Below are 27836 nucleotides of genomic sequence, written 5' to 3'. Positions count from 1 at the left end.
ACATCAAAGACAATTGTTATTTTATCGACACTGTAAGTGCAATGAGTGTGCAAGAAAATCAACAATGTTATGACTCATTTTGAAGCACTAAGATGCCACCCAGATTTGACAATGTAGTATTTATTTTCATTGGCATGACCTTGTACAGTTTTATTTTCATGTGTAAGTATTCCTCCCATAGACAATGGCCTTGACATGGTAGAAGGGCTGGTGCATTCCATACATGTATATCTCCAGAGCTGTACTGGTGGAGGCAGCAATAATTGCTCCTGGAAGGGTGACCCATTTCAGCTAGATTGGTGGGTTAGAGCTGGACGGAAGGCAGTCCATATAACATATTTTCCTCGGTGAAATGGCTGCAAAAGGCATCTGATTGCATTGGGGAGTGATGGGCATTTCAGTGATGACTTAATTAAAAAAAAAACAATTTGAGGAAGGAAATGGGAAACAATCTCAATCATCTTTCCTATGATAAATATGGATGAAAACAACGAAAGAATGAATCTTGGTAAATACAGAACTCAGCTTACTGGGCTGGGTGTCTTCTTCCAGCAGCAGGGCATCATCTGCATTCATCATCACATAAAACCCTTGCATGACCAAGCTAAAGGCAGAGGAAAAGAAGATCCAGAAGAAGATCACAACAGATAGATCATGATGATGAGGTCAGGGAACCCAGAATACAGTAAAAGAGGATTGTAGATAAAAGAGTATTAATATGTTAGTTTTGTGTGAGGTGAGATGGGGAGAGATTGGAGATAATCTGGAGTGATAGTTAAAGAGCACTATAGGGAGAAGAGTCCATGTGGTGTGGCCATAGTAGTGAATGGAAAACTGGAAAAGGGTAGTGTTAATATGGAGCAAGTGAGTAATGGAATTAGATGGTACGATGATAGAATGAGATGGTCGTATTGGTAGAGATAAAAGCTAACCCTACCAATATTGTAGTTTTCCTACTCTATATACTCTTGCCGGCCCACTGGCTACGGGGTAGCATCCTTATTTGCCAATCCAAGGGTCGTGGGTTCGATTTCTGCCTGGGTAGGTTTTCCTCCACTTCTGGCTTGGGTGTTTCTAATCCTCTCCATTGCTTTCACTGCAAGATCCGATGTAAAGCCAAAAAGTGCTGTTTTCAGACTAAGGCGAAATAAATAAAAAAATAAACTATGAGCTGACAAGTAGTCAGTGGGAGTAAGACAGGCAGTTTTAATGATCAATTAGAAACAATACTTGGGAATGTGCAAGAAATGGGGGACAGGAGTAGTGGAGTGGAGTAGCACAGAGGTATGTAAAGGGAGGGATGGGAGAAAGGTGGTGAAGTGCAGTTAAGGAATTAGAAGTGATTGTGGAGGGAAAGCAATAGAACTCTACAGAAGAAGGGGTTTGATAATAACTGACACCTGTTTCAAACAACATCACAAGTGTAAATAAACATGGAAGATGCTGGTAGAAACAGGATTACTTCATGGTCCTATTAGTAAAGAGCAGAAATTTCTAAATAATTGGAGTTTTAGGCTAAATTGACTACCAATGGTCGAATTCAGCCTACAATGGACTCCACCCTGCCAAGTTTTAGATATTATAATTTTGAATTTGCAATAAGTATCTGACCAGTTAAAATTTCAGAACTTGAAAGTTCAGTCAAAAACAGAGAAAGATTGCTGGCCTTCATATATGTCCATCAAAATTACAGTAACGACATTAGAATAGCAGCATGAGGATAACAGCATTAGGATGTTAGACTTATGCCATAGATTATTAAATATATTATTTTTCTGCTTTTAACTGTTGTGATAAGTTTTTTGTATTGGGGACAATAAATAATTTTCTTAATTACATAATTTAATGTCTAATTGTGTAAATTGCCATTGTACTGGGACCCAAATTCACTGGGACACCTAATGAAAATTTATTGTTAATTTATTTTAAGATTTTGTTTCTGCATTATACATGTTCTGTTATTGGCTATGAGGAGCAAACATAGATTGATTAATACTGCCCTCATTATAAAGGATAAAATATTGATTTAAAGTCACATAAAATACTGGATTGGGACCATAAAATTAGGTATAAGTTAGGGAGGCATGTTAGATCAATAGAAATGGTTTAATATAAAAATTTTAAAGGTAATGAAAAGTGCATTAAGTCAAGGAGTACAAAACTCAATCAAAGTTTCACTGTAAAAGCACTGGCCATTGAAATTTAAAACAACAATTTATGGTTTTTTCTGTATTTATTTATTGAAGTTCTTTGGAAATTATTAATTTTCTGTAGAACTCAACAAATATGTATAAGGGAAAGATAAATATAGCTTCTTACTGCCTCTTTTTAGACTGAGTATATTAAATAATATTTTCTTAAGCCTTAAATGGTTGAACCTTTTACGGCTTAAGGAAGAATATTTAAATATAATCAGTCTAAGTATGTATAAGTAAAAGCTACAATAATATGTATGTACAACATATACGTATAGGTAATCCTGAAGCCCTTTCTGCAGGAGGAAATATAAAACCCTTAAAGCCTCCATGTCTAAACTCTTTCCCCATGCAGTATGTGTATACATAATTTTCCGACCATCTTGAAATATGGTGACCAACCCTTTCCCATCAAATTTATACATTTATTTCATCTGTTGCCCATTTGAAGCATACTCCATGGAATCTAACCCTATGCCTAGATCCAAGTATGCCAATGCAATAGCCATACATACTCTCAGAAAATCTTCCATCGGTAAAGGAGACAGTTCAATAAGATATTTGCACCATTAAAATGAAATGAGCATTGATTTTTTTGATGCCCTTTTTTTTTAAATCTTCAGATGCTTGACTCCTGAAAATCTAATGTGCCAACTGAAGTATAGATGGGATAGAGAAATTGATCGAGGTGAACGATCAGCTATTCGAAAAATTTTGGAAAAAGATGATACAGCTTCAAAGAGAATGATCCTGTGTGTGTCTGATATTAAAAAACCAGCAATGCCTGCTTCCAGTAAAAAGATGGTATGTAATTTTATTGAGGACAGCATTCTGGTTGGACATAAGCATACCTTTAGATATTAGAGAATTGGGGTAAAAAAAAAGTAAAAATGGCCATCTGATGCCCCTGTGATAACTTTTGGGCTTACAGAAAAATTAACCAGGTTTCCTTTTATTCATGTATTATTACAAGATCATGGAGGAAACAAAATTCAGAAACTATGGGCTAATTTCATCTATCAAAATTTCATAAATGGTATAATTACGAATATGTAGTTACTTAAAAAGATAGCATATATTCACCAGAATTATATTTCACTCAGTAATGATACAGTTTTGCTATTTTATTCTCAAGGGTACAGTGTACATAGGTATTAAAAATATACAGGGTCCATACAATAAGTATCAGGACTGGTTCCAAAAATGAAAATTTATTGCAGTTATCATTAAAATTACTTAATAATCTTCAAAGTACATTCCTCCTGCATCGATACACTTAGTTCGGTGCATCTGCCACTCGTCAAAAGATTGCTCGAAGTTGGTTTCCGGAATACTGTTGAGAACCTTTGTCATCGCTGCTTGAACAGCCTCGATGTAGTCAAACTGATATCCTTTGAGCTCCTTTTGAGCTATCCTTTGAGGCAATAACATTGTCAAGAAAATCTACATCTTCCTGGATGCAGTCCAAAATTTCCACCCGCGACAGTTTTTGTTCCTCGCTGAAGACTTTTGGCACCAGCTTCGCACACACTTTCCTCATCGCAAGATCCTCTGTTACAATGGTGTGGACGGTTGCGACTGAAAGGCCGGTCTCCTCTCTGATAAGGGCGATGGTTGAACGCCTGTCAGAGTCCAAAACTTTTTTCACTTTGGCCACCTGAGCATCAGTTTGAGCGGTCGTCGGGCATCTGACGCAGTGCTCATCTTCGACGAGCTCCTGGACTTCCTTAAACATTTTGTGCCACTCAAAAACTCTTGTGCAGCTTAAGGCATCATCCTCATAAGCCTGTTCAATGAGTTCAAGGGTCTCGGACATGGATATCCTGAGTTAAACGCAAAACTTCACAGCGTGGCATTGCTCGACGGTGCACTCCATGCTGGTGCGATGACACCACAAACAATCATTCATCACAAAAATCAGCCTCCTGTGTCGACGCATGCCCGGAGGCAACTGAACTTAAGTGCGCCTGAGTGGGGGGGGAACCCTCTATCGGTCAGACCCCCCATCCACCACTCTGTTGAGGCTACAGCGAACCAGTCACGATACTTTTTGTATTGATCCTGTATGTATTTAATTGTGGGCTAATATTTATAAAGCCAGGATGTTAAGTCAAAATGTTAATGGATGAAAAGTTGAAATTAGTTTACCAGCCTAGTGTGATTCTATGTTGTGCAATGATTAGCACTAAGGTTTTTAGCCTGTGTCATGATTTTACCAACTGCAAGCTATCAAACAATTTTTCCGTTATGGTTGCTTTGGGCATTTTATTCATAATGTTTTTACTGATCTTTAATTTCATTAAATAGGATTAAAAGCATCATTTAGGTTATTGTCGGTATTTGTTTTATTATATGAGAATTAGTATATCCTCATCTGAATAATTTTGCTAATAAGTTTTTATTACCCCTCAGGAGCTTGATCTTATCGCAAGCTCTTCTGTGCTTGAGCTGACTGATGGATGGTACTGCATCAATGGAATGGTGGACTTTGAATTGGCACATTTAATACAAAGTGGGAGGTTAACCATAGGATCCAAAATTATTACCAGTGGAGGTGAACTGATAAACGGTCCTCCCAATGGATGCTCTCCACTTGAGGTAAAATTTGTATCTAATTTTATGAATCAAAAGGAATGAGTTTGGCACAAGTTTTGTATCGTCAGTGAGCTGAGTGACTTTTGAATAGCTGTTTCACTTAGTTTACTGGGTCATGTCTTTCTATATGCTTTATGGGCTAACTATTTCTATGAGTCTCCAGAAATGTCAGCATTAAGAAAAGTTAGTGTGATATTGAGACTATGAACATTGGAAGGACTGTCTTTCATATCTGAAATAAAAATTTAGTCAGATAAATCTTCAGATTATTCAATAAAATCAAAACCTGAAACTGCAATTTCAAATCCATACTAAAAAGAAAGACTCGTACTTTTCCACAGATTTTATTATACGGTACAACACGTTTCACCGACTTGCGGCATCATCAGGTACAAATTTGCAAAATAGACAGAGCAAGAATATATACCCTCAGGACAGAGTAGGGGCGGGGAGGGTTGGAAGGATCTGAGAGGGGTGGGGGCTCTCAGGTGCATTGATGGGTTGTTTTGACCATTTCCAGGCTAGTTTCTCAGAGAGGAGTGGGGAGGGGTATGGGAACAATTGCTCATTACAAAGTGTCGTGTTGGGGTTTACCAAGTGCCTTCTTATCTCTAATTGCTCGAGAGTGTCCATTTTTAATCCTTTTGGGAGTGTGTAATATCTCTTGGACAAAGTCACTGCTGTGGTTGAATTCTAGTAAATGCTTGGCGAAGAGAGAGTTGTTATTCTGATTTTTGTGACACCTTGTGTGTTCCTTGACTCGTAACTTGATATTCCTGCCGGTCTGACCGACATAAACGCTGTTGCAATCCTCGCATTTCAGTTTATAAATGCCTGATTTGAGAAGGCTATCCTGGGTGTCTTTTCCATTGGCTAGAAGTTTGGAGAGGGTTATGGGTGGGTAGAAGGCTGCTTTGAGTGAGGTGGGTAGGCAGTTGGAAATCCTATACGGAAGATCTCCCAGAAATGGGATCGAGCACCACTTAAAATCTTTAGATGCTGCAGGCTGTGATACTAAAATGCTTTTTATGGCCATTGCTTTTTGTTTTTTCTGTAGTAATGTGTCAACTAGTTTGGGGTTGTAAGCATTGTTGGTAGCTATATTAGTGATATTCATGAGTTCAATGTTGAAGTTTTTGGGGGAAAGGGGGATGTGTAGGAGGCGGTGGATCATGGAGTGGAGGGCTGCGTGTTTGTGAGAAAAGTGGTGTGCGGAATCATTAGAAATTATGTGGTCTGTATAAGTGGGTTTCCTATAAATTGCAAATTTGTGTCTATTATCCCTAATTGTGATTGTCAAGTCGAGGAAGTTGATGGTGCCGTTGACGTCTTTTTCCATGGAGAAGGGGATATTCCGATGAAGAGTGTTTAGGAAATTAAGGAAGGAGTCTAACTGTTGGTTGGATCCGGTCCATAGGCATAGTATATCGTCAACGTAACGAAACCAATAGCCCACGTTTTTGTTATGCTGATTGTCAGCATTAAAAAGATGTTCTTCTACAGAATTGAGGAAGACTTCGGCTAGGAAGGGGGACAGTGGGGAACCCATAGCTAACCCATCTGTTTGGCTGTAAAGAGTGGCTGCAATTTCAAAGCTAATTTTTTAAGGTTCTGTCATGAAGGTCAAGCTTCTGCACATTTCATGTGCAACTTTCTGAAGGCATCCATTTACATCATGCAACTCAGAAAAAAAATCCCGTACAGCAACTCAGAAGGCCTTATTCTAACTGTTCTTATATGATGGTAAGGGGAAAAGTTCTCGACCTGACAATGAAAGCCTGCAATTCTCAGGTAAAAATAATTTTATTTTTCTACATAATCTCCCACAACTTCAACACACTTGGTCCAGCGTTTCTCCAACATTAGTATTCCAACCGGTAGTGAGAGCCTGGATGGTTGAGAAAATATCTATGGCCTTCTCAACTTCCTCATTGGACGCAAAGCGCTTCCTGGAAATAAATTTCTTCAAGTTTGGGATCAGATGAAAGTATGAGGGTACTAAATCAGGAGAATAGGAGGGATGGCCGAGCAAATTGTTCCCCAAATCCTGTAGTTTTCCCATCGCCAATGCACCTTTATGAGCAGGGGGGTTGTCCTGGTGAAAGATGATATTTTCTTCTTCAAGCCAAGCCTCTTCTAGCAAATTTTGGCATCCAGCTGGCCAAGAAGGTTTGAGTAATATTTGTGTGTAATTTTTCTGCCTTATTCAAGTTAATTAATTAACAGATTCCCTTTTGCATCCCAAAACAGATGGGCCATGACCTTTCCAGCAGATGCAATCCTCTTCACTTTCTTTGGCACTAAACCACCAACTTCCACCCACTTCTTTGACTGCTGTTTCATTTCAGGCATATAATGGTGGACACATGTCTCATCCATGGTCAGAAATCATTGCACAAAATCAGTTGGTTCCCTCTTGAATCGATTCAATAATTGCTGTGAAAATCGTTTGTGCATATGCTGTTGAATGGATTCAGCACCCACCTTGCACAGAGCTTTTGCATCCCTAATTCTTTGTGCAAGATGTTTTGCACCCGTTTTCTGATATCCCCACAGCCTTAGCTATCTCACTCACCTTCACTTGCCAATTCTCCGACATGATATCTTGCACCTTTTCAATGGTTTCTGATGTGGTTGCAGTTTTTGGACATCCTTTACCCAGGTCATCTTCGAGGAATGTGTGACCCCTTTATAATTCAGATGCCCACTTATTAACAGTGAATATTGTAGAAGCTGTCCCCGTACACTTTTGTCAACTTGGGATGAATTTCTTAAGGGGTTAATCAATCCAAAACGAAGAATTTTATTACCACACAAAATTCAAGTTTTTTCATTAAAGAAAAAACACAAAAGACAACTTATGCCACAACACATGTAAAAAAACTACTCAAAAGAACAAATTGAAACGTGTCTTACAAACTAATGATGCCTGCACCCAGGCAGGAATCATAAATTTCCGCTGATTGGAATGCCATCCTTGTGTTAGGCAGAGAAATTTACACCTTACCATCGTATTTGCTGTTGTGAAGTTCAGGCTACTTTAATGGTCAGATGATGCACTGGCAATTCATCTGTTTTTTTTTCATGCACATTATCAACTGTTAGAAACATTTTATTCCCCACAGCTCTGCCAAAGCCTAGAAGTCAAAGGCAGCTAAGATATCAGAATAACTTAAATCATGCTAATGAGGAAAGCTTACTCGATTCTTTTCTGTTTAGACAACTGATTTCAGTGTTTCATTACCTTTTGGTTGATTTTTAAGAGAATATTTGGTCGTTATTTCTTAATTTTCAGCATTCAGACCAATCTCACAAGCATCCATGACTTGATATTTTTGATGAGATGGAAAGACTCTTGGCCTATCCAAATCAAGCAAATTCTCAGAGTGGCTGAGTGAACTTTCCCTGGTAAGAGTGAGGTCTCTTACTAATTTAATAATAGCAGGATTCTATATGATTCAACCAATCCAATTATCTGTGCTGGCTGATATGGTTCTAGTAATAATTCATAATATTGAGTTGAGTTTTTGTTTTTTATTCAGCCGCCAGCATCTACGGCACGGATTCGCCTGAGTGCAAATTCTACCAGACGAGCGAGATGGGATGCAAAGCTGGGATATTTTTGCCGCCATCCGGGTCCATTGCCTGTGTCATTGCACTCATTGCTTCCACAGGGAGGTGCAGTTGGCGCACTGAGTAATGTCCTTTTGGCTCGAGTTTACCCATTACTCAGCATAGAGAAAACGTTGGATGGAAGAAAGGGTGAGATTCCATTTTATAGCATTTTAATTGAATGAAAAAAGCAAAGCATGATCATTTATACTTCATGAATGATAGTAAAATGATTATGTTTTAGGGTTAATAAAATTGTTTATGTAGTTGGGTTAGGGATATGTACTCTTAGTTTAATTTAAATTTGAGTACTGAAAATCCTTTTTTTAATTCAATTATTGGAGTGATATTTATAGAGTAAAATACAGAATACAGTAGTAAGGAAGAGGGCCAGCGAGAAGCAGCAATTATGTTGAATAAAAAGGTTTGAAGAAGCATAGTAAGCATAGAGCGAATGACTTATAGAATATTATTAGTAGAAGTTTAGCTGTTCCAACGAACTTAGTCATAGTTAACTTATGCATACCATCAAGCAATCATAAAGAGGAATAAGTTGATTGTGTTACAATGAGTTAGAGGATATAATAAGGTGTGTTCTTGCGGGAAAACATTTGATAGTGATAGGGCATTGGAATGTGATGGTAGGCAAAGGAAGAGATGGTAATGAAGTTTGGGGTTATGGTTTAGGTACTAGGAAATGAGTTATGTAGGAGACCATTTAATCATCGCCAAGACTTGGTTTAGACACCACAAAAGGCATAGGTGTGCATAGAAAATGCTAAATCACTCAAGAAGGTATCAGTTAGACCATATTATGGTTAGACACAGATTTAGGAACACCATGATCAATTCCAACAGTTTCCCAGGATAGTGTGCGGACTCATCATAATTTATTAATTTTGAAGTTTACGGAGGAAGGGTAAAACTAGTGTGTAATACAAGAAGGTTAAAACAATATCAGGAAGTAAGAAGGGAAAATCTGTTTTGACAATTTGAGATGAATTGAGGAAATAACTAGTTGAACCGCCGGAGATCCAAGAGAGATGGAAGAAATGTATAGAAAAACTGTATGGTAAAGAGCATAGGCCAATAAGGTTAGACATAGAAAGAGAATATGACGTTGATGAAAGTAACTTAGATCCAGGCATAAGTGACCATGAGATAGAAAAAATACCAAGGGAAATGAAATTAAATTAGGCCATGGGGGTAGACAACATTCTTGCAGAAATATTTAAGGTTCAGGAAAAGGTGGGAGAAAGAGTTTTCATTACCTAATTTGTTGCATTTGTCAGTGAAGAATTTTGCCAGGAAACTTCATCATATTGATGTTAGTCCCTATTCCAAAAAAGGGAAAGGCAGCCATATGTGAGGACTACAGAAAAATTAGTTTGATTTCACATGCAGCTGAAGTGGTTCTCAGGATCATCAATGAGAGGGTGGAGAACAGGGCAAAAGATTATGTAGGGGGGATGTTTGGCTTCAGGAAGGGGAGAGGCAGATGTGATGACGTTGCAATAATGAGATAACTGCTTGAAAGGAACATAGAATACAATCAGGATATATTTATCTGTTTCAAAGATTTGAAAAAAGCATTTGTTGCAGTGATTTGGTGGAATTAATGGATTTATTGTGGAAAATAGGTGTAGAAGAGGGGTAAAAGTCTCAGACTGCTCAGGTGCAAGTGGCAGATGGAGAGCCTGGATGTGCAGTGTTAGGGAAAGCAATAAGACGGGGATATCCATCATCACTTGGGCTTTTCAACATATATGTATATGGTAGTAATGGCTAAAAAGGCATGGTAAAATTGGAGATAAGAATGAAAATCGATGGGGGTATTCATAAAATCAGTTAGATTTGTAGATTATGAAGCTCTAGTTTTTCAGTCATTCAAGAGGTGGCACAACAGTAGTCAGTACATTGGAAAGTCAATGCAGTAGGCATTGGTATAAGAATAAAAGTAATCAAAATAAAAATAAGTTTATGATATGGTGGGGGAGGGTAAGGCATTATTCAGAGAAATCCAAAGTAGGAAGGAAAAATGAATGCAAGGCTTGTTGATTGGCAATGGGACATTGAAGGCTGTTGGGAGAAATCATAAGGAGGCAGGAAAAATGGATAAAAAGCATATTGAACAGCGGTGGAATGTTGAATGGAAGAATGATGGGCAACCAAGGAAAGGGCAGGAATAGCGTAGGGATGTTGGAAGTGATGAAGGGAGGAAGGAAGTACTCAGAGATGAAGAGGGACCTGATGTAGATTAGGATGCTGGAATTTAGGTTTTGTTAGGAGTAATAAAATATTTATTTGGTAGTTGTGTCCATCCAAAAACCTGCCTTAACTGGTAGATGACCTAAAAAAATCGTGTCATATATTCCACACACTGTGAGTACTCTAAGAAAACCTAGTGAATGCATAAAAATATGTAGCTGGAATATTTTGGAATGCCATTGAGCAGGGTAATTGTATCACTGGCACTTGATGATGCTGCTCCATAAGGAAAATTTGACCTACTTAATTTAAATTGTGGATTTTTATTTGGGGTCAACTGGGTATGAGAAAAATGTCAACTAGCCAACATGAAGAAGAGGTTCATCACTGGCAGCTAAAGTTGATTCCATTTATAATAACTCTCACATCTACCTCAGGAATCACTTTTTTTGCTATACGGCAAATGCATCTATCTAATATGCATGTGCATCAGTTAGAAATGAATGCGTTTAAAGGATTGTCATGTTTGGATGGGAATATGTCTCCTTACTGCAGCTAATTAAATGGCATAACTTATGTTTGTACCATTTATATCACCCTGTCATCACCAGTGCGACAATATGTATACCTGCTTTGGTTTCATATTGGAGCTGTTATGTTGAATTGAGCGTTAGCATATATTGATTGAGTTATGGAATTTAACATTTGTATTGTTTTGATCTGTCAAAAAGGAGGCAATAAGATGGGCATGACATATAAACTCACCATTAATACCTGGAGAAAAAATGTCTATCTACTCATGCAGAATTGTGTCATTACCAAACAGTGATCCACACAGAACCTAAGTATGTATGCACCTTAACTAGTACAGAGTTTGTTTAACTGTTGGAATTGATGAAGAGGAAAATGCTGTTTAAGATAATAGAATCGCAAAAGATCAGAATATGACTCGCATAGATGACAAGGGAACCAAGAACTGTACAATTAGATCATGAAAAAGATCTCAGACACCATCAGAAAATCAGCTTTACTTTCTGGACATACCTACTAAAGGGACCAGTGAAACCAAATCAATGAAATATTGAAATCTTACAAAAGAAATACCAAGGTAAGCTGTTTCCATGAGGTGCAAAGAGATGTGCTGGAAATGGAAGTGTAGGAAATGGAGACATGCGATAGAAAAGCCTTCAAAATCCAGAATTGAGACCACAAAGGGTTTTAAAGACAGAATGAAATCCAGCACTTGAACCCCATGGACAGGAGATTAGGGACAGGGCAATTAGTGAGAGAATGAAGTGTAGTGGGACAAAGATCAAGGCTGGAAAACACTCATGCCAATTAATGTGGTTCATAGTAGGCTATGGCAAAAACAAGTGTTGTTTTGTGATATATTTTTACATTTCCCATTATTTTCAGTGGTTCGAGGTAAAAGGGCTGAAGCAAGAGCAGCGGCTAAGTATGAGTTTGAGAGGCAGGCTTGGCTTGAGTCAGTTTATGCCGAAGTAAGCGCTGAAATGCAGAGGGAACAGGAGGAAGACGCCAGGAGGCAGAAGGGAAAAAGATCTGCACCAGATGGTGGTGGTAATGTAAGGAGTTTCAAACGTCCCAAGAAGTCCCAGTCCCATTCAGAATATGTTGGCAGGGTTAAGGACAGCATCTTGTCTCACTGTGGACAAACAGTCGAGGTGGAAGAGCTCTCTAGGCTTGTTGATGAGTCAGGAGATCCATCAGAAGTACAGGTGAGAAGTTGCATCTCTGCATATATCCCTCCAACAGTTGATGTAACAATTTAATTGGGAAGAGGCAGCTATGCACTACTATTGCACTACAAAATTTGTTCACCTAGCTTTGAAATGATTATATAGCCCAAGATTTAGTGTACTATTTTTAAATTATTGTTAACATTTAAAGTGGATGGATTCACTACCAAAGTGATAACAGTTATTTGTCGCCACATATATGTATTGACCTTTCAGACCATAAATATAAATTAAGAATAATGAATAGTAAATCTAATCTTTCTTTTCCTTTCAGATCCCCATTCCTATTCATTCATGCTCAAGTTACCCTTATTAATGTGCTTTAGCCATAGATGTTTCTTGATACCATGCATAATCCATAATTTGTACTCAATTTTATTAATGCTTAATGTCTCATTAAGAGTAGAATTCTATTCATAATCAAAATGCAGTGTATATTTCTTCATTGCATTGCCACCAGCTCAAACAAGATCAAGAAGGCCTTACAAAATTCCAATTAAATTTTTCAGAAATTGCTGACGACTTCACAGGTAGACATGATTAGTGCTTATAGACAAGAGTCTCTTGAAAGATTTCAAAAAGAATTGGAGGATCGAGTCAGGCAGAGAATAAAACAAGAGGAAGAGAATCTGATGTCCTCTGATAAGAATAAGGACGCAGCATGTTCCTTGGCAGGCAGAAAAAATCGAGATGTTGTCACACTATTGAAGGTAGGTGTCATCATTCCTATTGGTTTTTCCATGTGTGTGAATTTTTTGAAAGCAAGTGTAGTGAAAGTACCTAATGAAAGTGTAACCTAAAGTGCCTTTAGGTTACACTCCTCAGTGTTAAAAATAAATCTTTGGTGAGCTGAATTTGTTTTTGAAGTTAGTTCGTTTATGAATTAGAGTCTTATTTTCAATCAAAGCGATGGAAGAGAGAGATCATTCAGGACACGATGAAACTTGTTGCCATTGATGATTAATGTGATTTTAGTTGGCCTGATTGAAAGTTTTTGTCATCCTGGAGAAAGAGGATTTATTTCATTAGGATTTTCTTTCACTGTTTTCAAAAATCATTTCTTTGCACCATTACCTGTCACTACATTTAAATCTACAAAATGGAATCTTATGGAGTAGTACTGGTGGCATATAGTTAATCCTTGCTAAATAGAGATTGACAGCCTGCAATAAGGTACCTGGTTATATTTGCTGAGAGTGTAATGTAAGAAATATACCCATATAGAAGGGAAGTTTAATTCTAATAAATTAGTGATTTAAGAGATTGACAATGTGGTTGTGGAGCACCAGTGGAAATGCTAGTAGGAGTGTTATCAGTATCATTTGAGTAATTTTCTTCTTAAGGTTTCACAGTATAAAAAGAAGGTTGCCTAATATATCATAATTTATGTTATCCATCCTTTTTGAGATCTCTGTTGGACTAATGGGATGAGAAATTGTTCACGAAACAAGGTAATTAGGCTTCCAAGAAATAGGAAGTTTAAGCCGAGCAATTTTGTTTACAAAGAGGAAAAAATTATAGGGCATGAACTAGAGCAGAGAGACATTTTTAATTATCTGGGAATTGTTTTGAACAAAGGTGGTCAAAGTAACTGCGACATAAGAAGAAGACTTGCATTAGGCAAAGAAGCTTTTACAAAGAGGGAGTTTATGATCAAGACCTTGAGGATTTTAAGAAAAGATTATTGGAAACTTTGATATGGAGCATATTCTAGGGATGTAAAAATTGGCTGTTTAGGCAAAATGATTGGTGTTAAATGGAAACTTTTGAGATTTGGGTTTTGGGTTCTTGCCCACAATAATCTGTCCCATTCAATGTTATCAAAAATCATCTAATGTCACTATAATCATCTGCAGTAGAAATTAACTGTTGAACATCTTTCCATCTTCTCATAAAACATCACCAACAAGAAATCCTTATCTGAATAACTTTGCCTGTGAGGAAATAAATGTAATTGCACTTAAGAAATATTTTATATAGCCTATCCACACCATTCACTCCTCTTAATTACTAAATTGAGGTGAAATTACGAATAACATTTGAATGGATGAAATTCTCAAATTGTTATTTAAATTTCTGAATTCTTTTCTCTATGCATATAGGGCCTGTATATATGAGTGATGTCTAGGAAGCAACCTCCATTATGCTATAAAAAAATACACTGGAATAGATACCAAAAGTTAATTATTTTCATTTCAAAACTACATATCACTACTATTTCATACATATTCACCATACAGATTTAAAGATTTGTCAAATCACTGAACTAATTTTCAAATTCCTTCAGCATAAAATTCTGCTGCCTGAAATCACAGCCAACCAATGACGGCATCTTGTAGTTCCTCATTGAGATGAGCATGAAGCATGTAGTTGCCTTACTTTTCAGTCACGTTTTCATGCAACAGAATTGTAGAAATTTGTGGAAAACTTTCCAAAGATTTCAGATATCGTAAAATGCCAGTTTTCATGCTCTTTTCATCAATTTTCAGGTGTAGTCCAGTGTTGACCACAATGAAACAACTGGGCCACCACTTCTGTCATCATCATGGACATTTATGTTCACTCTTAAACGAACTACAACACTGATGCACAACTCTTCTCATTCATCACATTTGGTCCATACAGGGCACAAATTTCTTGATGAATGTCAGCAGCTTTGAAGTTTTTTATCAGTAAAAATCTTATCATTGAACAAACTTCACATTTGACTGGTACTTCAATTGTATTGGTCATTTTGACTTGCTATGGTAAACAAACGACAAGGGATGCAATCCTCCAACCACTGCAGCTCAAAACTTATTGACCTACTGCGTACGTTATTACAGTGACGTCCACTAATTCTCGCTCTACACAAAAGCAGAGGTTTCTTTCTAGATAGCCTCATTTAAAATGTATGCTATTCAAAATTTTCCGGGAATGTAAATATGTTGCATTGGTTTTATAGGTGCGCCTAGTTGATGCTGATCAACCAGTAATTGCCAAATCTGCTGTCTTGACTGTTTGGCGGCCTTCAGAGGATGTCATCAGCTTGCTTGGCAAAGAAGGAACTATTTTAAATATTTATGGGCTGACTGCAAATGGAGTGAGGTATTGTAGCAAGGAAAAATTAGAAGGAATTAATAAATTCAATGTTGTGCATGATTTAATGTGTTCAAATTGAATTATTGTCTCTTAAAAAAGTTAATGTAAATAAATAATGAATTAATGCTAATTGCTAGACATGAAAACTATTTTTTTATCTTCAGAGACAGCCACTGAGTTTCTTTCTCATTGTGGATGGACATCTGGAATCTTTTTCACATTTGGTGATGAAAGCTGTCATATAGTGTGGACCTTAGCTTTGCAATATTAATGGGCTCCATGGGATCAATGCCATTGTAAAAATATCTCTCTGTGATCATAATAATCTTTTAATATCTTTTACTAAATTCATTATGAGGGATTTTAATTAGTAGTAAATGTATAATGCTTGTTGCATACATACAGGTATGAGCTGATGATTTGTTCTGATGAAAGTAAAATTTCAATGTAGAATTGCTTGTTACCTCCATGACATCTAAACTGAACATTATTCAACTTTCAATGACTTCCGCAGATTTAATACTGGAGTGAAATCAATGAGATGTATACCTTGAATATATTACACATTAGGCTTAAGCTGTTGTAAATTAATCTTAAGGATTCCCTGACATCTTTCTGATGGATGTTCCATGCTGCTTGTGAGAATTACTGTCATTCCCCACCCCCTCCTGCTCAGAACGTATATATGTGTATACCAAGTTGGCTTCTGTTAGGACCACCTAATAATGACGTTCAACATTGAAACCTGGGTTATGTTTTAAATAGTGTGTGGAATTTCAGTCCATTTCATTTCACTACTTGATTTTCTTTGGTTAAGGACAGCGTCCTGAAACTTAACATTATTAGATATATTTGTTGGAATATTATCAATTATAATTAGAATAAGATATACTAGGGTGGTGGGTCCAGGGGGTAGAGCATTGAACTACTGACCTGAGGGTCCCGGGTTCGATTCCCGGGTAAGGCACCCTGGGCAGCTGCAGCTCCTCTCAAGCTATGTGATTTTTCGGGTACCAGGTCTTCCTGGGAAACCATAACCGGCACAGGGAAAGGAACTGGCCCCCCTACCCTGATGTGTGAATTTCACACGCCATCGGGCTTAGTACTGGGTGAACTCTACCATCACCTACCAAACCGACCTTCGGGTTGATTATTGTGTTTGTGGTTTTTTTATACACGGGGGGTCTGAAAAGTTTCTGACCTAACAAAGATACAAGACATTTTTTCTGAAATTTTCTGTGAGGGAAACTTTTCAGACCACCCATGTATTTATAATTTAATTGCATTTGTGATGAATTAAGGCATACTTTGGGTAATCCAGGTCACTGGTGTTTTTGTAATAAATTCTATACATATTTGCATGCAATATTACATCATTTTGGTTAAATTAGAAAAAAGAATTTGCCTGATGAAATTTTTCTGTGGCTGAGGTAAAGATCAACATAAATTTTTTGGTAAATTTCTTAATCGGACTAATTGTCTAAATTTAGTGCCCCATTTAATCCTACAATATTGATAGAAAAGATTGGAATAGTTTTATTCTTGCACAGAAATATAATGCCACAATTTCAAAGTGTAAAAATCATTCACCTTAACCAGGAGTTGAACCTGGATCCCTCAATTTCCAGCCAGGTACTTTAGCCAGTTAGGCTACCAAGGTGTCCTTTTACACTCCGAAATATTGGCACATTAATGGATGACTCCATTTAAAGTTATTCTTTTGGCATTTCCTGCATTTTCTTTTAATTTGTCAAAGGTAAAACCCTTAAATTAGCATTCATGGGTTCCATGGATTCAGATATTACACTATAGTTGAATTGATACATTGCAATGTAATAGCATCGTAATTTCATTTCAGATCAAATTTTATCCAGCTGAGCAGTGGAAAGCACACAAGGTATAAATTGAAGAAATCTCAAGCATATACTGCTCATTTAATGGAGTCAACTTATTCAATTCTAAGAAGAGAAATCCTGAGTCAGGGATTTGAAGACTATAAGTTCAATTTAGGGCCAGGATCTAAAACTTCTCTCCCACCTTTTGGAGAAATAGATTTAGTTGCCATTGTGATAAAGGTGGGAGCAGAACCTGGTAAAGCTAAGGGTCAAGGCTTTCAGTATTTGTATGTGGCTGGATCAGACGCTAGTTTGCTCAGCATTGCTTTCTGGGGTGGAATTCAGGTAGGTGTTCACTTAATTATCAAGCTCCTATATAAATATATATATATATATATATTACACTCTTGGGTTATTCTGTATCCTTGTGGAATGATTTTTATATACCACTTACTTCATGTATTCTGTTGAAAGCTTAGATCATAAGAGAAATGCTGACAATAGTCATAGCCAATTTATGAAGTAGCATGAAAGTCTGAAAATGGATTAAATTGACAAAAATTTCAGCTACCATGCAAAACTGCACCTTGTTGGACCAGATTATGAAACTAGTCAACATTGCTTCTTACTGAAGCTACTCTTTGAAGGATTGAATATTAAGTTGTTTTTATGTCATCAATGTACCCAAAAATGTCCAAAACAATGAAGAAATCATAAATAGTGTATTATTCCATACTGTATTTCCTCAGTGATCAAAATGCTTCAAAAATATTTCTTTTGTTGCCTAAAGCCAAAACTGTTCATTGAAACTGGTTTAATTCTCTGCCAACATTAAGAGTCATGCTCATCAAAATTTGCTGCTGTAAGCCAGCAGTAAATGTTGAGCATTAAGTCATGTCCACAACTTAAGTCAGAATCGCAATGGATGTGATTGTAGTAATCTAAATCACAAGTGCTAAAGATTGGATATTTCAACTATAGCATTCATTACAATATCGTGAACATAGGCTGGTAGCACCAGATGGAATATTAAATCTGTTGTCATACTTTAAGTCCAGGTATTCCGATTTCTTGCCCTGTTGGGATATTTTTTGGACCTTACATCCCACAAATGGGAGTATTCTACATAAATAAACTGAGTCAAAATTTCACTGGAAAATGAAATGATGAGCTGCCAGATGTCACCCAAATTTATTTTAATTCCCATTTCCAGCTGAAACACAAGAACAGAGGATTGTGTATTACCTATTACATACTTGGTCACTATCAAACATTACTGTCCCCCAAAGTTTTGATTAACTATTGAAATCTTACGATTAATATTACTAATCTTATCATTGAAAATAATCACTGAAATACAGTCATTTTCTGCATCTGATACCCTTCTTGGCTCCAGGAATGTTTGTAACTCTAAGTTGAATTTATTCTTGTCCATCAGAAAATGTTTATACAAATTGAAGCGGATCGGGGTACAATGTATCAGAAATTTCGCATTGCCTTATATGGAGAGAGGTGTAAGAAAGTAGTTTTTGTAAATCCCTTTGCATAATATTTGATTGGTCCCTTTTTGAATAAAATTATGCTACATTTGAAAACTAATGTAAAAATAGAAATGGATGACTCTGAAAACATACCCTGATTTCATATTTGTAAATGCTCACATCACATCATGAGTTTTGTTTATAACATTATTCAGAAATGTTTTACTTTATTAATAATAATTCTGTGAGAGCATTATATTTTGATCCCTAATAATCCTACTTGGCAAAATAAAGTTGTGAAGGGTTTTTTAGAAACAAATTTTGTGGTTGATACTTAGTATTATACCTATGTATTTAAATAATATTTCATTTTTACATTTGCTATATAGGCCTGTCATCAGACTTTGTTAACTTTATTGTGCCAGGAAAGTAAAACATACATTTGATGACCTAATATTTGAAGAAAGATTTTATATGGAATGTTTGACTTCTTATAATTCCTTTTGGCAAACCTCCATGCCTCCTCTCGACAGCAGAACATTGAAATCCCATCCTAACATTTATAATCACATTAGCACTGTCCCATTAACAACAGTTTTTTAACAGAATGGATTATTGTAATTTAAAAATAATTGGCACATCAAGGGGAGTAATTGCGGAGAGACAGTCAGTCGACCATTAATCATTTGGTTCACACTGATATCTACATACAGGAAACTTTTCTCATGAAATTACAACTCAGTCATCTTTTTCAATATTGGAAAGGCATACATAAGAGTTTGGCTCAGTAAAGTTTTCAGCATGTTACAAAAGTGGAGCTTTCAGGAAAATTGAACTATATTTATTCAAAAATTTTTGACATACTGCTTTCTTAGATTTAGGATAGACAAATACTTGCCTCAAATTTATGCCCATGATAACAGAGTTCTGCTTGGCTGTATTTTAGATAGAACTTTGTTCGCTATAGCAATCAATGATGTGTTCATCCAAACAATGGTGATGTGTCCCTTGTTTGTAGATGACCTGGCAAATTTTCACCATTAGTCTAAACTCAGAAATTTACCTTGACAAATCCAGTTGACTTTGAGCAGTTTGGAAGAGTGGTCTAAATGCAATAGCTTTAAGTTCTCTGCTGAGAAAAGAAAACACATGAATTTTGACTGGGTGCAAAGAAATTCCCAGCTGTGTTACATCTGTGTCGTCAAAAGCTTCCCTTTGCAGAAAGTATTTGTTTCTTTCGATTGGTGCTAGACTACTAAATTCATTTTTTGACCATGCTCAGTTTTTAAGAGATAGGTGTTTTGAAACTTCAAATTATTTATGCTTCTTGAGCAATCCATTGTGAAGTTTGGCCCATGCGACAGTACTTACCCAGACACAACTCTCATATGTTTGAAATTCGACATTGGCTCATTAATTTCCTCATCTGACTAAGAATGAGCTATACCTGAAACTGTAAATGACAGTATAGAATGTGGATCTGTGGTTAATGATGGGAGCTTTTAGAACCAATCTGGTTCTGATCGTATATTTGGATTGGAGGCAACCACTCAGGAGCAAGCCCTTGAAGGAATATCTTCATATGCAACTGCATTACAAGATGTTATCAATGGCCCATGTTTTAATGTTATTTTCAATCTATTTAAAATATTTTTAACAGATTGGCAAAGGGGATGAGACCCCGTAGTACGAGGGTGGTCCCAGTAGTAACCGACCCAACAAAGAAAACAAAAATATTGGAAGAAAATGTATTTGTTTTTCAGCATAATCTCCTTTCAGCTCTATGCACTTTTCCCAGCGATGTTCAATGAGTTCAATACCCTTTTTATAGTAAGAACTGTCTTGCTCCTCAAAATAGCCATTAACTGTCGACATCACTTCTTCACGGTTGGAAAATCTTTGACCACTGAGCCATTTTTTCAAGCTGGCAAACAGAAAATAATTCAAGGGGGCAAAATCTGGTGAACAGGGTGCATGGGGTTGCAATTCAAACTTTAATTCTTGAATTTTGGCCATTGCAATCGCAGATTTGTGAGCTGGTGCATTGTCTTGATGAAACAACACTTTCTTCTTAGCCAAATGTGGCTGCTTTTTCTTGATTTTTCGCTCAAACGTTGCAATAAGTTTGCACAATACTCGCCATTGATAGTTTTTCCTTTTTCAAGAGAGTCAATGAAAATTATCCCATGTGCATCCCAAAAAACGGACGCCATGACCTTGCCTACAAATGAAATGAACTTCACCTTCTTCTGGAGCCGGTGCTCCCTTTTGAATCCATTGTTTGAATTGTTCTTTTGTCTCGGGTGTGAATTGAAGTGCGAAACCCATGTTTCATCCTTGGTTATGAAACGGCCCAAAAATTCTGCTTTGTTGCTGTGAAACTTTGCTAAACACTCCATTGAAACATCTTCACAACACTAGTTTTGCTTGAGTGTGAGCAAACACAGCAGCCATCTGGCACACGGCTTTCTCATGTCCAAACTTTTAGTTAATATGCAATGTACCGCACTTTTTGAAATGCCTACTATGTCTGCTAGCTTGGCCACTTTCAGTGGATGATCATCCAGTATCACTTTGTGGAGTTTCTTCACCATTTCTGGAGTCGTTACCTCATTTGTTCAACCAATGCGATGCTCGTCTTGACAGCTCGTACGGCCTCCTTTAAACTCAGCTACCCAATATTTTACTGTTGTAAACAAAGGAGCAGACTAGTCCAGAGTGGAATCCCATTCAGCTTTTATATTGGTTGGGCTGAGTCCTTTCAAATAAAAGTATTGTATCGCATTATAGTGACCAATTTTCTCCATTTTCACAAATTCATGGAAAACGTTCACTATTGATGGCTGCCAAACAAATATTAAACAACGAGGCGTGTTCAAATTTGAAACATATGCTTTATAGATGTATATATGGTGGGATACTCAGACTATCTCTCTCGGAAGATTTCACAGCAAGAGTGCCAGACTGCTGCAACCATGAAATCCTTTCCGTGAGTACTGGATGTAGTTCAGGGAAACTGAATTGCCATTTTAACTTCATCTACGGATGGCTCTAAGTAGGGTTGAGTCTGTACTGTGATATCCTCCCATCATGGACCATTAAGGTGAACCTCTATGCTGAGCTATTCACCATCAAGATAGCTCTCCATGGAATCAAGTGCATTAACCACCCTTTTCTAATGTGTTCTGACTTGATGAGTGTGCTGCAATGGATTTCCAGTTTTTCTCCATTTCACTTATTGCCCAGGAAAATCATTTATCCATCTTCACCAACCATCCATTCTTGTTTTGTTTGACTTAAAATAATGTTAATCATATCAACATCCATTATAATAGAAGATGATTTCTAATGAATGGAGAAAGAGTGGGATTTCGAAAAGGCACTTGAAAATGCTTAATACAGGTTTCTAACCTTACGGAGTTTTAAGAATGAATCTCATTTATATGCTTCACATATTGTTTCTTAAATATAAGTGTGGATGTCTCCACTAACGGAAGTAATATAGTTTTTTTGCTGAGGAGATTGCATATGTAGAGCGCATAGGCAATATGTATTCAGGTTTTTATTTGTCCTCCCTCTTCTCAAAACAAGCCATCTGAGCTGTGTGTAGTGCTCTCTTGCATCTAAAAACTCCTCATCATAGTAGTTCCAAGCATTATCATCCAAGCCTGTCACTTTTAAATAGGATTCATGATATGTGAACCCAATGTTTGAAAATGGAAATTGAATGTCTCCTTAATATTCTGGAAACAGGTCAATGACTCACAGAAGAAGAAATGAGATAGACAGCTTGAAGTGTCCTGCTGAAATGAGGAATGGACTCACGCTTACCAAGAATGGCCTCATTGAGAGAAAATTCATGACCATTTAATTTCATTCAGGAATTCATTTGTTATAGTTCATAACAAGAGACTAATTAAGGAGCCTATCCTGGCTCAAAATGTTGCAGAAATGATTCCTGATTTAAGGCTTAAAAAAGATTAAAGCTGTATTTCAAATATTGTAATGGATCTTGGTTCTATTTATCAATATATTAATGAGGAGAGTAACTCCAAGATGCATTTTTGTCAACAAAGTAAAAACTTTTTTGAACGAGAAAGAATCTGCAATCACTTTAGTGATAACCCAAAGAGATATGTACCTATGCCCTGAAAGCTCACCAGCTTGTAGCTCTATGCATGAAGTAAATTATATGCCTGTGTATTTCTTTTATTAAATAATTTGCATGTAGTTTTTTCAGAACATGATAGTATGCATGTTCGAAGTCATAAAAAATCTTTGTCAGAGTTAATAATAATAAGCTAAGATAGCAGGGTATGCCCTGATATAATGTAGTGTCAACTCGTTAGTTTGATTTTGCTCTAAATTTATAAAATTTTGGAGGCAAAAATGTTTCTTAAAGTATCAATCTGTTTCACTTTTGTATGTCTCTCAAAGGTGGATTAACTTCTTTGATTTTCCATCTCTAAGGGCATAATATTGGATACTTCGTACATATCAATCTTGCTGAACTTTGCAAATGAGGCTCCACTGTATTAGTGAACCTATTTCAGGTGTTTATAACCTTGGAAACTAAATAATTGCTCCATTATTTTACAGGAATTTGCTGTGGAAGATTTTCTTCATCCAGGCTCTGTGGTGGCAGTATTGAATTTACAGTGGCGACGTCTCCATGGTCTCCATAAAATTGCTACTCTGCAAGCTGTTGAAACATCTACTTTCACATTAAACCCAGTGGAGGAAAGATTGAAAAAGGTTATGAAGGATTTCATGATTGAAATTAAAACAGAAAAACAATTTCAGGTACACAATGATTTTTTTCCTGTCTTTATTTTATTTATTATGCATACATTATTTATTATATTTATATTCATTTTATGTCATTTTCAATAGAAGGATTCTATATCCCTTGCATCCTGAAATATCTATGGATAGAATGCTTTAACATTCTTCATACATTGCTGTACTCAAGAAGTATATGAAGGATAGTCCAATGAAAAGAGCAGAGCTCTCATAGAAGAGCATGATTTTGTCTGAATCAAGCAGCTCATCAAAGATTCAAGGGTTTCTTTTTGGCATTGTACTTTAATCATGTGTTTTCATTCTACTATTCACAAGAAGTGAAATAATTGGCTCATAAGATTTTTTCAATATAAATTTCCATGAAAAAGATTATAAGTTTATGCTGAAAATGTTAAACTTACAAATATTTTGGTTGAATTGAACTTATAAGGTTTAATTTTGCATTATGAGTGCATTAAAGACATCTCAGTTATGGTATAAATTAAAGTTGGTAGCATTGACAGATCCTCACACGGTCAACTCAATTTCATCCAGGAAGTCATTATTTAAGGTTATTTAAATGAACTATATGGCTGTTAAGATTCATCTTGTGATTGTTATTCAAACCTTGTATATCTGTAGAGAATTCCCATATAAGTGAACATTATAAGTTGCAGTCATTTTTAAATCAAAATATTTAATATGAGGAATGCTTCAAATTCAGAAATCAATTCTTAAAAAAGTATGTTTTTAACACTATTTGTACTTGTTTTACATGTAGTGATATGTATAACTAAAATGCCACCCAAGTTTGTGTGGTGTACTTTGATGTTAAGGTTTTTATATAGAATATAAAATTTGATGATTCATTGTGTGTTTGTCTCACCCTTTTCTTGTCTACTTTCAACAGTCAAATGTTGCTGAATTTATCAAATCCTGTGAACAGAAGTTGGATGCAGTTCTAGGGGCTGATTTCAAAGAAGTGAGCAGTTCTTCCAATAAAGGAAGTATGTCAGCAGAATCAAAACTTTCACCTGTCAGTACTCTATCAGTGGCTAATTCAGTGGAAAATATCAGCCCTATAACACCATCAGTGGCTGCCAGAATGAAGAAACTACAGATGTATGAAGGATTCATGGAAATTCCTCTTCCAACCTACCATCTAAGAAAGTCAGCTTCTGTTGAAAAGGCCTTCCATCCCCCTAAGAAGGGTCTAACACCATCTACAACTTCTAGTCATGAGATCAAGGTGGTTGAGACAGTACCTGAGAGGTGCCAGTCTCCTCGGTTATTTAATTCAAAAGAAAAAATTGTAAATTTTTCTCTTTCTGAAAATAAAAATGTTCAATCCTCTGATGCAGATAGTCCTCCGATGAGTCTTGATTCAGACCCTCAAGAGTAGCAGATATACCTGTACTATTTTAAATCATAATAATTTCACTGTTGAAATGCTATAGTTCATATGGAATAGAGTAACAACTGATTTCAATAGTATTTACTTCTGTATATAAGAATTATATTTTAGCTGTACATACTCTATAGCAAATTGACCCTGAGACCTGAATTATTTTAATGGGATTAATAAAGAAGTGTTTGAATTGAAATTGCCTATAACTCAGAAAAATATAATAAATCGTGGGTGTGTGCCATGGAAGACTAAGGAAGTGTGCCATTCCCATACTTAAGTGTGATTATATTGTTAAACTGCAGTTGGTGCTAGTTAAAAGTCTGTTATGCAATAAACTTCTGCCAGTGCATGGAGGCAGTTCAAGGAAAGTTTCTTGGTGTGTGTAGCCTTTGAAGTTATTATCTTTGATTAATTGGAAAGTGCATTAAACTGTAAGAATTAAAATATTTACATTTTAAAAGTGTTTGTCTAATTAAGACAATTATTTTTGTTATATATGTACATACTCAGATTTTGTATTGTCTTATAAGGTTAAGAATAAACTTGAAGAATATTTCATGCATTAAGATTTTTTTTCCTGGTCCATGCCAAATATCATTCATCAATTCATGTGATTTCCATATGTATTTGTATGCAATGCATGTGTATTCAAATTGCTAACTTACTATTATACACCTCAAATCAACTTGAAGCTTTGTTTCCCCTACTTAGTCTTTACTTATTATTATTATTACTTTTTATTTGCCCAGAGATCACAATACAAAAATACCAGGTGGGTGGTGTATGTACATGATATAAGGCACGTCAAAGAGGAGCAAAGACACAGGCTCAGTTAAGATACATAAAAGAAATGATGCTCATAGTGACATAAATGTTTGGTACAAACCCATGAACATTGGCTGTAACATGCACATGCAGTATCAAATTCAGAAAAATCATAAACATGAATCAGACCATGACCATTGCTAGAAACTAAAAGTATGAACTTACTGGTTGGGAATATTGTTGAAATATTCATCAACGGAGTAAAACATATTGCGCTGTAGATATCTTTTTAATTTATGCCTGAATGCAGCTGTTCCCTTTGTATCCTTGATACTTGTGGGTAGTTTGTTATATAATCTGATGCCCATTTCATTGGGTCCTAATTTCAATGCTTTAGTTCTTATATTCCCATAATGGAAGTCATTCCTGCCTCTGGTGTAATGATGATGACAGGCAGAGTTAAGAGAATAGTTGCCGATGTTATTTTTTATATATAGAATTAAAAACATAATGTAGATGCATGGGAGTGGTAGCAAATTTAATTCACGGGAAATAGGCCTTGATGGAGCATTGTGAGGTTTCCCGGTGATGATTCTAATAGCTTTCTTTTGCATATTAAAGATGGTTTGAGAAATAGCAGCTGATCCCCATAATTGTAGGCTATATTTGAATAAATTTCCCCATAGTACAAATTGAGTAGTACAGTTTTACTTGTAGTTTCATGCAGGTGTCTTAATAAGTAGCAAGTTGAACTGAGCTTGTGTTGAAGGGCTTTTACATGAGTATCCCAAGAAATATTTGCACATAGAGAAATAGCTAGAAATTTGCATTCTGTCACATGCTCAATTGATTGGTCATTGATTTTTACCAGCAGATCATCTGACACGTTCTTATTGCGTGTAAAGTATACTATTTTACTTTTCTTTTCATTTAAGTCTAGAAGGTTGTCTGCACACCACTTGTTTATTGCAAGTGTGACAGACTTAGATTTTTCCACATGGCTGGGATATGTTTGTGTTGATATTATAACACTAGTGTCGCCAGCGTACAACACTGGTATTATTCCATCATTATTTGGTAAGCAGTTAGGTAGGTCATTGATGTAAATCAGAAAGAGGAGTGGCCCAAGGGTTGAGCCTTGTGGAACACCTTTGTTAACTTGGTATGCTGCTGATGAATATTTTGACCCATCAACTGATAACACTACTCACTACTTCCTGAGTGTGATTATGAATATAGGACTTCATCCAGTTTTAAGGAATCCCTCTAATTCCTATTCTATTGAGTTTAATTAGTAGTCTATTTTGGTTTACATTATCAAAAGCCTTTGACAAGTCAAAAAATATTCCAAGAGTTTTGCGTTTAGCATCTAATGAATTAAGTATGCTGTCGATTGCCAGACATATGGCAGTTATGGTAGACTTTTCAGATCTAAATCCATGCTGAGAATTTGAAAGTAGGAAGTTTTTTTCGAGATAAGATGCTATTTGCATATACATGGCTTTTTTGAATATTTTAGCAAATGTATTTTGGACGGCTATTGGTCTGTAGTTGTTCAAATCATTTACACAGCCATGGTTTTTATAAATGGGCACTACTTTTGATTCTTTTAATTGGGATGGGAAAATCCCTTGTATCAAAGATTCATTAATTAAAAATAAATGCTAGAACATACTACAAATGTGGAATTCATTAATGAAGGTAGGGTGGCCAATTTATTTCCCTGTGCAGCTGACAGTTTTCCAGCAAGATCTGGTCCCTGGAAAGCTCTCAGCTTGGGTGAAGTTGAAGTTGATGAACTGGATTTGTACCCTGGCATCCTTATCAATAGCTGAGCTCTACCCACTTGGCTGATATTCTCCTTTTCCTCACTATGCTTCTGGACAGATTCAGTCAGTAATATTTGATGGCTTAAGTTGATAGTGAGCTGCAAGTTACACATATATATTAGTGTCATTCTACCTCTTCTGATAGATGCTGCTGAGAGAGATAATCAGTCCTGGTAATAAACTGCAGGTGTTGTTTTGAAATCTGATAGCATATAACAGTGAGTTTAATTGTGACAAAGCAAGTTGTGATTATAGGTATTGTTTATATGCTAGAGTCATAGATTT

At 36.3% G+C, this 27836-nt stretch overlaps 1 protein-coding gene across 1 annotated transcript; it reads left to right on the top strand.

Annotated features, from left to right (window-relative positions):
- The first annotated feature begins 8243 nt into the window (after positions 1–8243).
- Positions 8244–27576, top strand: LOC139692159 (breast cancer type 2 susceptibility protein homolog). The gene is made up of 9 exons (XM_071590221.1): positions 8244–8288; positions 8333–8552; positions 12027–12349; positions 12880–13080; positions 15315–15457; positions 17310–17631; positions 23367–23570; positions 24460–24810; positions 27454–27576. The coding sequence occupies exons 1-9, from the start codon at positions 8244–8246 to the stop codon at positions 27574–27576; spliced, it is 1932 nt and encodes a 643-aa protein (XP_071446322.1).
- Positions 27577–27836: the final 260 nt, after the last annotated feature.

Source organism: Hetaerina americana, unplaced genomic scaffold (assembly GCF_022747635.1).
Source record: "Hetaerina americana unplaced genomic scaffold, ioHetAmer1.1.p SCAF_4, whole genome shotgun sequence".
NCBI lineage: Eukaryota > Metazoa > Arthropoda > Insecta > Odonata > Calopterygidae > Hetaerina > Hetaerina americana.
The sequence above is the reverse complement of the archived record's forward strand: the minus strand, read 5'-3'. Positions and strand labels throughout refer to the sequence as shown.

Excerpts from the sequence above, each read along its gene's own strand:
- LOC139692159 (XM_071590221.1), top strand. The coding sequence starts at position 8,244 with ATGATTCAACCAATCCAATTATCTGTGCTGGCTGATATGGTTCTA. Across the intron at positions 15,458-17,309 it reads CTGACTGCAAATGGAGTGAG|ATCAAATTTTATCCAGCTGA; the intron begins GTATTGTAGCAA and ends ATTTCATTTCAG. Across the intron at positions 24,811-27,453 it reads AGATCAAGGTGGTTGAGACA|CTGACAGTTTTCCAGCAAGA; the intron begins GTACCTGAGAGG and ends TTCCCTGTGCAG.